The 14,941-nt window shown below is 38.4% G+C and overlaps 1 protein-coding gene across 2 annotated transcripts in view; it reads right to left on the bottom strand.

Moving 5' to 3' along the window:
* The window catches only part of CTDP1 (CTD phosphatase subunit 1), a 109,798-nt gene that overhangs the window by 50,342 nt on the left and 44,515 nt on the right, over nucleotides 1–14,941 (bottom strand). For both annotated transcript variants that reach the window (XM_065628069.1, XM_065628070.1), the window contains exon 11: nucleotides 9,831–9,996. In XM_065628069.1, the coding sequence (XP_065484141.1) occupies nucleotides 9,831–9,996 (166 nt within the window). The remainder of the gene's footprint in view (nucleotides 1–9,830; nucleotides 9,997–14,941) is intronic.

Genomic DNA, 14,941 nt, shown 5'->3' with positions numbered 1-14,941 from the left:
GAGCTAATTAAAAGATAATGGTACAAACTGTCATTCAACATTGCATTTCTAAATAACCTGGCCTTTATGTCACCAAAATTGACTTCAGTTTTTTTAACCTCAGAATTCCAAACACAAATTAAGTGTGTAAGTAATTATAGCAGACTAGTATTATGCAAGTTTGCAAAGATTCTCCATAGCACTTCACATATAGCATGCTATATTGCATAGCTATATTTATCCTTATGTTGAAATACAAGTACCAGAGCATCTTGACAAAATTTAAAAAAAAGACCCTAGTTAAGAAGAAACAGTCCTGACTTAGACCAGGACTTAAGACACTTTTAAATATCACTCATAGATAATAACAGCTTGAATTTAAATGTAAAAAACATGTTAGACTTGTGATGAGACTCAATCAGGCCCTATATGCAGCTGCTCAGAATTATGTTGGGGATCAGCTTGCAAACTGTTTAACATGGCTCAGGCAACTCATTCTTAACTGTGGCCAATTAGTGTTGACAACTTAGCTGCATTTGATTTAGAATATGGAGGTAGACACATATGTTAAAATAAGGTTATTGAACTCTATTTAAGGAAGCTCTGCCCCATTTTCAGTGAGCAAACAGCTGAAAGCAGCTTACAGCTTCTCTTTACTAAGGCCAAGCAGAAAAGGCTGCAGATACATAATGTACTATCTACATTCATAGGAACACCAAACTGAATGTACAGAGATGCCTTCTTCCGTACAGAACAACCAACCTTCACTTTTTTAACACCTTGTACATACATTCTAGAGGTGGAAGCTTTATAGACCTACTTTCCATTTCATACATAATAACATTAGAATCATGCATTTGCTATATACCCAGGCATACTTTAAAAGCCAAGTAAGTTGTTCATACCTGCAGAAACACACACAGAGCTCCGATTTAATCTTATTTACATACTAATTTTTACTCTGTGCATCGCAGAATGATAGACACATGTACAAAGAAGCTACTTTCCTCAATAACTTAGAGAAAATCCTCTAAAAAAGCCATGATTACTTACAATGAAGCAATTTGAAAACACCTTTGGAAGAATGGCAGAGGATCTGAATCAACTGTTGATTGCAACAGAAAAGTATGAAGAACATATAAGATGGCAGAAGCATAACTGTGTTGATAATTAAAATCAAATCAATCTTTGACAACCAGTCAATAGAATAAAACAGGGAAACCCAGACAAAACTCAGGCTGTCAATCTTATGAATATAAATTTTATCAGATTCCTCAAAGAGGTCAGCTCTGAAGTAAGCATGGCTGCTTCTTTAGTCGATGTCCCTTTGGTATAGCCCATTAATAATATCTATCGTAGCACAACCATTTGTACTTATCTCATTATTAAATTACCTGTTAAAATACCTAGGCAAAGTAAAGTGAATTAGTCTCAATCATACATTTTCTTGCATTTTCTCGTAACAATAGCCTGAACAGCCAAGAATATGGCTGATTATTTTCATTTTGCACAAGACTCCATATAATATCACCTTTTAATTAACAACTTGTCATGAGTGCCATCAAACTAATCCTTACGTATTATCGGTAGTTCCCATTTTTATTACAAAATGCAAATATTTATACAGTGTGCTATACGAATGATGAAAGGTTCCAGTGTTTCCCATATTCCTTCACAGCATATAAATTCATAAAATAACTCCAAAATGAAAATAAGATGTTTAAGTACACCAGAAACTGTTGTTAATGTTTTCTAAGCAACCTGTGTACAAAAACAGAAGCCGTCCAAAATCAATTGCCTACTTGTGATAATACCAAATTAGATAAAAATCCTTCTCCTATTTTGGTAATCAGTTGTCTCCTTGTAAAATGTGATACTACATAAAAAAGCTCTTTAGAAACACTTAAAGGCGCTAGGGCAACGTTGGACCATGATGCCCTGTTAAAAAAACTAGCAGATAACCAGCTCTATACAATTAGTGCAGAAATTGATGATGTGCAGATAGATATCAGACTAAAAGAAAGGAAAATACATGATTCACATGTTGATATTCCAATTTCACTAGCCTTATCTACACTACATTTATTTTAGTGTTCTTTCAGTTATCTGAATAACAGTCAGTGTCAATGTTTCTGATCAGGGTGACTTACCTACAACTTAAACATGACCAACCTTTTTTTTTTTTTAATATGTTTACATCTTCTGTAATTAAAAATAAATAGAAATGCATTGCTACTTTTAAAAATTGTTTCAGTTTTTCAGTGGAAAATGAATTCTCCAAAGCAAAACAAAGGCAGAAACAAGTGACTGATATCCAGCTTCCTTTAGGTGCTCTTCTTTCCTCTCTTCATACCACTGTACTGATCTCTTAATTCTACACTGCTGATTCTCATTGCCAAACTATTAAAAACAGTACTGGATAATTTTACTCAGTTTTCTCTACTAAATAGGTGTGATATGGGTGAAATAATCACTTTAACATGATAATATTTAACGTTGAATTACTTCTGTGTTATTTAACCATATTAGAGATGGGTGAATGTAAAAATCTTAAATGGGGGAAAGCAGTAAAAATACTTCCCTTGTTTTACAACAGCTTCAGGCTACCTTCATTACAAAACAAAGTAACACTTCTTGGTGCATCAGCCAGCCGCCACACCACAGCAAATACTCCATGAAGACAAACCAGCACCCTGATTCCTAGCACCACGGTCTCACCATTTTCCAGCAGAACCCTAATCTCAGAGTGGAAGAAAGCAAGCAACACATTTAGTCTTGATGGAGTAAGCCATTGGGTAATAAGCACTCCAAAGTGAAAAGCTGACAAGGCTGGAGGACTGGAATGTCTCCAGCTTCCACGCTACCCACTCTTCTGTGCGGGAGAAGCCGTCCAGAGGCTGGAAGGAACATGGGAACTGGTGTGCGAAGGAAGGTGACAGGAGGTTGTTGGCGAGGAACCAGCACTGGGAAGCATGGAAGCCCACCACAGACCTCAGCCAGCCAGTGTTGGCATCCTTAAGTCTGCTTATGCCACAAGCTGTTTTGGCAAATTGTCTTCATATGGCCTCTGTCTTGTAAGTTTTTAATGAAGAACAGCGCGTTTACCTTTGATACTTCCTCATATGTATACTTCCACCAATAGTTACCTCAAGAAATTTTTTTAAAGTTCAAGTAGAAGCAGCCTAATAACTGTAAAGCAGACCTCATAACTTCCAAGGGCCAAGGTGCCTGGATGATGATCACTGACAACAGCAAGTGTACACACAGGCTCGTTCTTTAAAAAAAGGCTACAGTTTATAAGTACAGACAGCTACCTAAATTTAGCATCTGTACAATTTACAACATGCTACATATTTAGGTGTCACACAAGAAGTTTTGTATGAGAAACGTAGTTGTGGAAATTCAAAGAACTGTTAATGTGCAATGCAGTGTCCAAGTGAGCCCCACACAGCTATTATTTTGCACTAGATACCACAACCTCTGCATTAAACTATTATTTTTAAACTAACCAAGAGGCTAATCACTTATTGAGATAATAGTCTTCACTAAACTGAAGGAGAAAAACACTATCTCTTAATTCACTGCTTGGTATAGCCACTAACTTAAAATACAAAACAGAAGTTAAGGAATAAACGTGCTTAGATGAAAGCAAAATGCAGAGGGACAAAGTATCCTTACGTAAGAACAAAATGTTGTTGTTTCAGTCTTTATATATGGCAAATAAATTCCAACTTAAAGGGAAAAGAATAAGCAGAATATGAACCAAATCAATGGAACCATTTTGATGTGGAAGTAGTTCATTAGGCAATTCCCACTCAAGAAAAATCTGTATACTTAAATGCACTGATGCACAGGACATACCTTTGCAATGTGGTCACTTTGCAGCTGCTAAGTACATATGCTGCCAGATGGTGGGAATCATTGCAGCTCCACTAACTGAAGTGAGAGATGGGAAAGCTGGAGGTCTGACTGGTATCAGATTCACACCCTCTCTTCCCCTCTCCCAAGTCCCAAACAGAGAGGAATTTAAACCAGAAAAATATATAGAGATGATGACACTTGGTAAGATACAAATGTTACCCTCAAACATCCCGACAAAATTATGTAATAAATGCAAAAGCATAAGGTTCATACAACTAATAGACTATATGTGCACAGCTGCTCCAGGTCATTAGTAATCCCAGGCCATCTTGGATGAGAAGGCACTGCAAAATATAAGTCTTTCTGCCTTACTGAACTTACTTGAATCTTACAGAAATCTTAGTGTCTTACTGGAAGTTCCTTTTTGAACTTCCCATCAGTGAAGCCCATAACCAGCCCATACTGGATATCTGACTAGGACTGGTGCTGCAAGTGTGGACAGTGACAGATACAAGTACCTATGGCTGGCTGTCTTCTACCGCTGCTTCCAGCCTACTGTGGATGTGCCAGCAGCCTACATATGAGCAAGAGAGAACACGATGTTGAGCTCAGCACAGACTCATAATTCTCAGGAGGAAGAAAACAAAATAGAAAAAAAGAGGGCCATTTATTTTTCCTTTGTCACTGGCAATTTATAAGGGAGCATCTTGGAATTTTTCTATGCATTTCTACAATTTACATGGACTGGTGAATTAGAAAGCACCTGAAAAATAAAATAAGGGAACTGTACTGCCAGCCACAGCTCTTAAAAGAACAGCCAGTAGAATAACTTGTAGCCAAAAGGAAGAGAGGAACGAAAAGTTGACCTGGCTTACTTATCTCATGGACAAGTGATTTATCATACACAAGAATGTCAACCTAATTATGAAAGAGATACTGATTATGAAATGGAAAAATCTTCAAGATTATATAAAGCTGATTCAATTAAACATTTTTAAAAGAAGTTATCACAATGCACAGGGCTAAAAAAAAAATTTTAAAAAAAATCACCTTTTAGGTCTGCAACACATACCCATGAGGAAAGAATAAATTTTACAGAAAAGTCAAGGTCCATCAGGAAGCAATGTGAAAAACACAGCTTATTTACAGCACATAGGACATGACGGTGTTAATATCAGATCAACTTGCCTAGGTAACTGTACATGATACTAGCCCAGTTGCATAATGTTCTTTGCAAATATCATTTAGCAGTACAAATTTCAAAAAAACCAATCTATAATAAAAAGGAATTAACAATAGCTTAAATTAAATAAAACAGTTTCTAAATCAGCAAGACTAACAGAATTCCTTAAACATTTATCATAGATCATTTTTGCCAGCCTTCTTTAAACACATACGTAATTTTATCAGTGCAGAAAGGAGTCAGTATAGTATCAGTTCACAGAAGTAGCTCTCAATGAATTCTGAAGAAATATCCTCACAAGATGAACCATGAGTAACCTCTGGGAATGAGAACTGCATATCACCCTGTACTGAGATAATCAATTATGAATGGAAAGACATGTATGTTTTCACATGATTTGTATGCCATGACCTTCCTATGTGCAACTTGCTTTAGCTAACAAATCTTATTTCTGGAAGCAGAGTAATTTGAAGCCTGAATTCCACTTTCTGTTTTTTGTCAGTAAACTACAGCAGATCTGCATAACACTGTAGTCAGCAACTTCTACCTAGCCCTGGGAAAGGACTCCATGCAATCACACCAAAAGCACACAATGAAGGGTCCTATACCTACCCTGTGGTAAGTAGGTAGGCAACTGGACCCCTGCTGTAATGGGGGATAAGATGACCTGCAGACAGCCCAGCACAGACTTCTACAACAGCTACTTTCTAACACAGTCAACGAAAGGAAAGGTAGATACCTTCCATGTTTTGAGAAAATCAAAGTCATCCTGGATCAGGTATTATGGACAAGATGTATTTCTAGTTAGTTATTATTGACTGCATTCAATTGTTTGGGAACCTCCTCTTTAAAGATGTTTTTCAATCCTTGCCCTTTGGTGAAACCAGCAACACAGCATCTTTACCACATACTAGACACAATCCAATATAAAAGCATATCTATGGAGGTTATACATCAAGTAACCAGTTATTCGGAAATAAAAATTTATCCAGGCCTTTAAAAATTACTATGAACAAGCTAATTTAACTGTCGGCATCTAATTCTGCTTTCTTTCATCATTCCATAGCAAAGACAAACAGCAGCAACCAGTTGCAAAGCAACTGTGTCTAGCTAGCACAGAAAAGAAAGGGGGCGGGAGTGGGAAAATGTTCTCTCAACTGTGAGGCAGCAGCATTAGCAGGCTGTAGATTTTCCAAGTAGGGATCCATTCTTTGTGCATTTACTCTGATTTGGCAATTGCCCTTTAAATGGCAATCCTGTTACACTGAATACTCTTGTTCTTGCACTTTCCTGAAGTTCAAATAGTCCCTCATGTCAGAGGGAAAATAAGCTGCCATTGGATCTGGTCTCCCAGATCTCTGGCACTGAAAAAAGATAGAAGAGGCTAAGTGACCTTAAACTGCAACCCAACAGCTGGGATGCTTTTCATTTCCTTTGACTTATTTGGTATCCATGTACAATCAAATTTTAGTAGAGATACCTATCCATGGCAGTTCTCCCCCATGCAATATTGGAACAGATACTGCTTTTTTACCAGGAAAAGTGACAAGCATATGTTTAAATAGGTTAAAGATGGAACAGGATTCAATTTGGGAATAAATCATAATTAAATTTTCTTTATTGGCTTCCATCTTGATTCTTCTAACAAAACTCTCCCATGTATAAGCTACATGCAAATTCTGTATTGCCTGGGGCTGTGTGGCCTTTTCAGAGATTTTTTGAAAAGAAAACTAAGATTTCCTTTCAACGTTAAGTGCAAAGGAGTTACTTATTGGTTGTTATGTCCACAGAAACAGTATATACAAACGCTTGTATTTCCTATTTAATATCATTGGAAAAAAACCCAGTGCCTAAAGCTAAAGGACTCCTTTTGATCTAGTAAAAATCCTTATCTGAATCTGCCAGGGAACTCAGCAGAAATACCAAGGATGCGGTTTTAAAGCTAGAAGCCTGCAGTTCTGCCTTCACTGCTCATTCTCTTTCCACGCTTTGCCTGCTCCTGGCACTAACACGCATGTAGAGGCAATTGTGAGTTACTTCAGGAAGCAGGTAATGATGAAGATTAACCTGAACAGTGATCTTTTCTGATTAAAGCAGCTCCCTGAACTGGCTTGCTGTATGGTCCTGTGATTACCAACAGAGGCTCAGGGCAGGAACACAGCAGTTGAGATGTGGGCTAGCTTACAGTGTGGCAAAGTCATACTGTAACTTGGCTTTCACTCTTCTTGGACCACGTACTCCTAACCCAGTAATGTCAGCACCAGCACTTGCAGTTGTGGAGCAAGACACCACCCTTGTGGCTGAAACCTTGGCTCCACCAAGGTAGTCTGCAATCAGCTGTAGAACTTCTGGCTCGCATAGCCACTAAAACGGATACAAATGAAGCAAAAGCATTTTTGTGGCAGAAAGCAGAAATCTCACACCTCTTAGTGATATGATTACAGAAAGGTTCTTACCATTTAACATGTTTTAATAAAGAATGAGATGTGGGCAAACACCTTTTTGTGGAAGTTAAACTAGTCACAGCATCACCAGAGTGGAATGAGCACTAACCGGCAATGCTTATCAAGATTATTTTCACTTTATTTGATAATGTTCCTGACAGCACAATCTCCTGTGTATGCTCCACTTAACTTTTATATTTTATGGACTAGGTTACCACATATCCTCCTCCTGCTCCATAAGTGTACTCCTACACAATCCTGTAAAATCCAGTTTTATTACTTACATTTCTTGTACATGAATACATTATCTTTACCAAGATGATGCTAGCAGTCCCAAGGTTAGCCCACAAAAGTTAGTCTCCCTTACCTGTCTCTACAGTCAGCTCTCAGATGACAGACCTGCTGGCACTCCCATGTCCAGTTCAACCTCCCAAATACGTTCCCTGTGCCCTCTTCTCCATGTCAGTGCTTATGTTTGCTCCTTGACCAAAACATGTTTGGGAGGTAAAATACCAGAAACTCCCACCTCCCTTCTCCACCAAAACGAGTGAAGAGTTTCTACTGGTTTAGCTGCCTAAGGATCAGAGAAATGTAAATTTAACAGAGACGGGTAGGAACAGAGACTAGTGGAAGGGAAACCTTTCGGCAGCAACTATAACTGCAAATCACACTCTTGGAACCAAAGCAAAATCAACTATGAAAAAAAATTCCATTGGAATTTGGGTTTCATTTGTTCTGAAGTTCATGTAGTCTAGTTTCCAAACATGATATGCAGCTTAAGTAGAAGCATAATTTAATAACAAATCATCGCAATTTAAGATGTTTATATTTGTAGAATAGGTAGAAAAACTTTCATTTCTTTGATTTAACTGTAGCAGCATAGGGACCAATCAATCACAAAATGAACAGTGCTAGAAAATTCACATTTTTAACAAGGTCCCTATCTTTAAAAACAGAACAATAAATAGTTTATGCAGTAATTCTGGAAAACATGCACACTTTCTTTTGCCTCAGTGCACACATCGCAACAGCAATTCATTGATGTTTTCCAAAATCCACACCATTAGAAAAATTATGAAACCACAAAATTATAAAAACAATGCATAATAACAATTTGCTTTAAAAGTACTACTGACAACACAGAAGGAAAAGACAGATGGATTCAGGGACTGGCAGCATGACAAGAAGAAATACTATTTCTTGTGAAAGTCTGAGATTAAATGGGCAAAATACTTTGGAACAAAAAGAAAAAAAAAAATAAGAAGAAAAAGTCATCAACTTCAGGGGTTGCTGAAATTCAGATTAGATCATCACAGCAGTTGAAAGTTATTGGAACTTTCCATAGAATACTAGCTCAAAGTTCCTCCAGAACCTCTCTGGCAACAGTACATCTTAAAATTGTGCTATGCTGTATACATAAACTCTTCCTGTCCTTGGTGAAATATGCAATTTCCTTCTCGCACTTATATTTTCTGAAGATAACTCTCAAGGTCTGTTATGGCTAGAACCTTGTAATCAACTTACTGCCAGAAGCTGGCAAGTTATATGCTCCTGTCCCCACCCCAGGGAATGATCTAAGCTCAAAGATGAATTCATGTTCCAGGGTCACTAAGTTTTATAGTGAAGTCACACACAGTTTAATGAACTCATGAAAAAGAAATGGTGTGCAACGACAGGTAGTTTTTCCTCTATGTATCATTTCGTATTATGTAAGATGGTGGTTCATTTGAAAAAAGCACACACAAGAATAAGTGAAAAATAAGCAGCTGCTATACGTTCATAATGAATTTCAAATAATGTAGTTTTGTACTAAAAAAGTACAGTGTACTCTGTAACAGAAAGCTCCCTTCACCTGCAGAACCATGACAGCTATGATTTAACAGCACTGCAATTATTACATGTCTACAGATAATGAGGCTCCATGGTCCCTTTTGGCTCTCTCATCTTCTCTACAGCCTTTTTTAAAATCCACAGACCTCCTTTTCCCATCCCACCACTGATTTTGTCCAGATTATTTGAAGAGTTACTTAAAAAAAAAAAGCTTTAAGTGACACCTCGCAAAGCTAAACAAACAGCAAATTTGACAACGTTTCATATGACAAAGCTCTATTTAAATGAAGCTCTACCCTAAAGGCCTGCTTACACACAAGAGTTCTGCCATTCCTTAATTCAAGTTTGTTTTGCAGAACATAAATGCATTTTAGGCTGAACTGTACTTCTTAGTCTGCTGTGGCTTTTATTTAAAGTTACTAAAGTGGCATACAAGGTCAGTTCACATACATGCATAATTTAACAGAAATTAAAATGTTATGCATAGCTAACAATCATTACATTAGAAACCTGTCAGAATTAGTTAAGCTTACCTCTTTATCCATACTCTCTAAATCCTCTTTACATAGGGTGTACAGGGGCATTGTCTCAGACATACTTGGCTGCCGTTTCCGCTTAGATGGACCAGGCTGCTCTTCATTTTCACTTGCTGGTAGGTTGTCTTCTTCAAACATCTGCTGCTGATGTGGTTGAACAACTCTGGAAAATTTCAGGGGTCCCACATGAGAAAAATTACTTGATTTACAGCTGGCCTAGAAATAAAAGTCCTATAAACAATCTATGACTGCTGAATATCTACGACTTTGCTTAATACGATTCTGTGTTCATCAACATAATATCAAGTCTTCCAATGACTGCTTCTACCTTCGGTCTGATGGCTTAAGTTCTTACTCTACCATTGACAAGGTACTCACTCTCGTGCCTTCCCATTTTTCTTGTAAGTAATGATCAAACCTCTCTTGAAGAGGTTTAGTAGCTGCAGATGTGTTGCCCTTAAAATACTTCAAGGTTTATGCTCAATTGGAGTTTGTCTGTCACTGGACACATTTATCATTCAGGAAACAATTCTTACATTCCAATATATTTTCCCTGGTGTACGTTATGCTTTTATTCTTGAGCCTCAGAGTGTACCTTTCGCAACCTTACAGACAAGAGGTTTGCAAGTAGAAAGCTCATTTCTGTAGCCTTAGCCTTCAGACATTTCCCAGATGCTAAGCCTTGATGAGATACAAACCAGATAGTATTTCTTTTTGGCTAGTGTATTCAAGTATGGTAGCATTTTCTCTTACCTTTTGTTTTATTACCTCATTAGTTACTGTATTGTACTAGAACACACAGATACAAAAAGGATTGTCAAAGTCTTCATAAAATTGGATAAAATAGTCATAACTTAATGGGAATCGCTTTATAATAATAAAAATACTGCATCTAGAACAACAGGAGGCTTTTGCCTTTCTGGAGTAACTTTTTTTCCCGTGAATATTACCTAACTACTAAAGACTCGTAGAAATGAAAACTTGCTACAGAATATAGTTTAACTATGAATATTGGGCTGTCACACTAACCTCCTGGAACACATTACAGCAGCTCAGCACCACCTAGAATCCTATTCATAGACCTCAGGTAATGAGGCTCATGGGTCACAAATTATTTATGTTAACCATAAGATTGTGTACTTTGAGGAATGATTACCACAACCAAGTAATGGAAGTGAGTGTATTTGAAATCACAAGCTGTTTCAAGTTGTAACTAACAGGTCAGACACCACCAAACTGTTTTTGAGGGTGGTGGCACTGAGGAAGTGTACAGTGTGGTTGGTCTCTGCTGACAACAGTTATAGTGTAGAATGGCCGCTTCTCATCAAGCCTGGACTTTCAAGAAGCAGCTTTAGATAAGCAGCCCCACCCCCAAAAAAGTAATTACTTACTGCATTATGTAAATCCTCTCATCAACTTGACAGCTTCTAAATAAGGTCATCATTTTTTTTTCCCCCTACAGCAATACTTCAACCTCAGAATGTATGAAATCTGAAAGCCACATGAAGCTGTAAACCATATTCAAAATGAGGGCTCGTATTTCCTAAATACACATTTCTCTCAGACCCCACGGACCAGTGCAGGAGATGTGAATTCACTTTTTGAGCTCTGAGTGGTGGGGGGACAGGGCCCAGCAATTGCTGTGCTACCCAGGACTGTGCTCTCTGCTGCAGAAGAGCCCCCGCCAGCTCAGCACCACAGCAGGAGTGACCCCTCACAGTCTGTCAGTTCTGTACAGAGGAATTTACTACAAAGCCAAAGCCACAACTGGGATGTTGTGGAAAAAAACTAACCAAACTGTTTTCCTGTCAGAGTTTTTCCATCACAGCTTAACAGTTGTGGTGTGGGGTTTTTCTTTTTTTTCCTCCTCCCTCTACTAAATATTTTCTATTTTGCAAGACCACACAGCTTTCTTTTGCTATTAAACTGCTTTCAGACAATTTTCATAAGTAAGAGAGGAGAAAAAAATACAGCACTCCACTGTATTTTCCAAAAAGATCTTTCAAAAATATTATTTCAATGCCTTTTTAGTAGGTGCTCTAGCCAAGAGAAAGGTGGTGGTGCTATTTACATTCTTAGTAAAACAGAGAATGGCAAAACAAGCATCTTAAACACAACTGTATTAAAAAAAATTACAAGCTTGACCATGCCAAGAATAATATACAAGTTACACGTAGCAGGTAGCCAAGCAGATTTTCTTAGACTAGAAATAAATCTTACATTTTTTTTAACAAGACACTATCATACTGATGACAATAAGACATCCTCCTTTTGCAGAATAAAATGTGAGATCAACCTTGACCACATAACATGCAAATATTAACTGTAAAACAACTGTATTAATAGCTTCTAATGGCTTCTGTCAGATCTTTTTTCCCCAGTATTTTCCAACTGCTTCTAGATTAAAAACACTGGGACCTCTCACCAAAGCATTCCAAAAAGCAATATAAAACAAAGACTTCTTTAAGGTTTGTAAGAAACATTTTTATTTTACCCAAGACATATTTCAGGTTTACATTTTCAACTGCTTGTTACGTTGATTAAAATTTAAAGACATACAAGTGCAGGAATTTATATTTCTTTTTAATCCGATGAGATTCATGAGTACTTTTTCAAAAATAATACCATATTCAGCCCTGCACAGGTTGGTTTGCGCTTGCCAGTCTTACATGCACAAGGACATGGATGTGTGCTAGAATGCACCACACGCAGGGTAGGTTGAACATTTGTGGAAGTAACAAGCATATTAACACTTTCATTGATACAGCATCAGGGCAACAGCTAAAATAGCATTATCATCATGAAAATGTTAAAAATATTTAAATGCCATTCATGATTTCAATTTGGTACTTCATACACTTGCTGTCAGAACAAGACTGATAACATTAGATAGGAAAAAAAGTAACAATAAGCATTTAAGACAATTTTATAAATGAAATTAATTTATACAAATCTTAAAGAATTGCTTCAGTCACCAGCATCTGCTCGACACATGTTTTCAAACCAAACATTTAGTGCGTCTCAGCATTATTTAAAACCAGAGAGCCACTTTTAACTTCTCACATGTGAATTATATCCACATTTTAGGCCTTGCCTCATCTGTTAGTATATTAATAGCATTCACAATATTATTTTTCTTTGTTCTCATCCAAGATGTCATTAGCATTTGCATTTCTTCTTGGACAACACTGTATTACACATCTCATGACCTGTTAGGACTTTAGAGTTTACTGACATATTTGTAGAATACTGTTTCTATATGAAAATGCAAATTGTTAAGATACATACGGAGTGTCAAAGCTCTGACATGCAGGTTATTTTTGAAGAGGTATCCTTCCTGTTGTCAGCCAGAGAAGAGCTTGTGTCAGCTGTCAACAGCCACCAAGCAGCACTGCATTCCCTTCCCTTCCCACCGCAAGCTCTATGCCACCCTTCCCCTCAGGCTCCAACAGCCATGACAAAAAGCAGGTGTTCGGGTCTCCCAGGCTCCAGCACAATGGCAAGATCTATGCTTGTCACACAAAACACTGACAATATTAACTGAACCATCTGTAATTCACTGGTGACAGTTTCACTCCAAGTTGTGTGTAGGTATTTAATTTAAAATAGGCTATGATTAGTTTACATTTCATGTTGAATCCCAGAAAGAAACTGAAAATGTTGAACCCAAAATTTTTTAAAAAAAGTAAGAACTGGAACAGTTCTTATGAAATGGTACTCAGGGTAACCAGAAGCCCTTTTTAGTAACCAGCGTTGCTAGAGGTTATCTCCCAAACACAAGGTCTATTCCTACAGTAAGAGACTGAGCACCATTGCTATGCCACATGCAGCTACCGTCTCCAGGGGGTTCCTCACACAGCTGTGCAATTTTGTTGCCCGCTGCCTGAAATTCAGAGTCAGGTGAAGTTTTTAGAAACTATCAAAGATTATTGGAGGCTTTGACAACACCCACCCACAACAGGAGCAGTGGTGTTAACAGCTTTACCTAACTCTGGTTAAATTCAATGGCTTAGTTACAAATACTCTCATCTTTCTGTAGGAGTGCCTCAAGGGTCACTTCTGGGACCAATACTATTCAATATATTCATCAACGACTTGGATGAGGGAATTGAGTGTACTATCAGCAAGTTTGCTGATGACACCAAGCTGGGAGGAGTGGCTGACACGCCAGAAGGCTGTGCTGCCATCCAGCAAGACCTGGACAGGCTGGAGAGTTGGGCGGGGAAAAACTTAATGAAATATAACAAGGGAAAGTGCAGAGTCTTGCATCTGGGTAGGAACAACCCCAGGTTCCAGTATAGGTTGGGGAATGACCTATTAGAGAGCAGTGTAGGGGAAAGGGACCTGGGGGTCCTGGTGGACAGCAGGATGACCATGAGCCAGCACTGTGCCCTTGTGGCCAGGAAGGCCAATGGCATCCTGGGGCGTATTAGAAGCGGGGTGGTTAGTAGGTCGAGAGAGGTTCTCCTTCCCCTCTATTCTGCCCTGGTGAGACCTCATCTGGAATATTGTGTCCAGTTCTGGGCCCCCTCAGTTCAAGAAGGATAGGGAACTGCTGGAGAGAGTCCAGCGCAGGGCCACAAAGATGATGAAGGGAGTGGAGCATCTCCCTTATGAGGAAAGGCTGAGGGAGCTGGGTCTCTTTAGCTTGGAGAAGAGGAGACTGAGGGGTGACCTCATCAATGTTTATAAATATATAAAGGGTGGGTGTCACAAGGATGGAGCCAGGCTCTTCTTGGTGACGACCAACAGTAAGACAAGGGGTAATGGGTTCAAGCTGGAACACAAGAGGTTCCACTTAAATGTGAGAAGAAACTTCTTCTCAGTGAGGATGACGGAACACTGGAACAGGCTGCCCAGGGAGGTTGTGGAGTCTCCTTCTCTGGAGACATTCAAAACCCGCCTGGATGCCTTCCTGTGTAACCTCACCTAGGTGTTCCTGCCCTGGCAGGGGGATTGGACTAGGTGAACTTTCAAGGTCCCTTCCAATCCCTAACATTCTGTGATTCTGTGATATGAGCACATGAAGTCAGTCAGGACAAAATACATTGCCCTCTACCAAGAAATTGCTGCACTAAGGTAATTTTTTCTCTAAAGTAAGTATCACA

The sequence above is a fragment of the Caloenas nicobarica genome, chromosome 2 (genome assembly GCF_036013445.1).
Source record: "Caloenas nicobarica isolate bCalNic1 chromosome 2, bCalNic1.hap1, whole genome shotgun sequence".
In the NCBI taxonomy this organism is placed as follows: Eukaryota; Metazoa; Chordata; class Aves; order Columbiformes; family Columbidae; genus Caloenas; species Caloenas nicobarica.
Note: the sequence above shows the minus strand (reverse complement) of the source record. Positions and strands in the feature narration are given on the sequence as shown.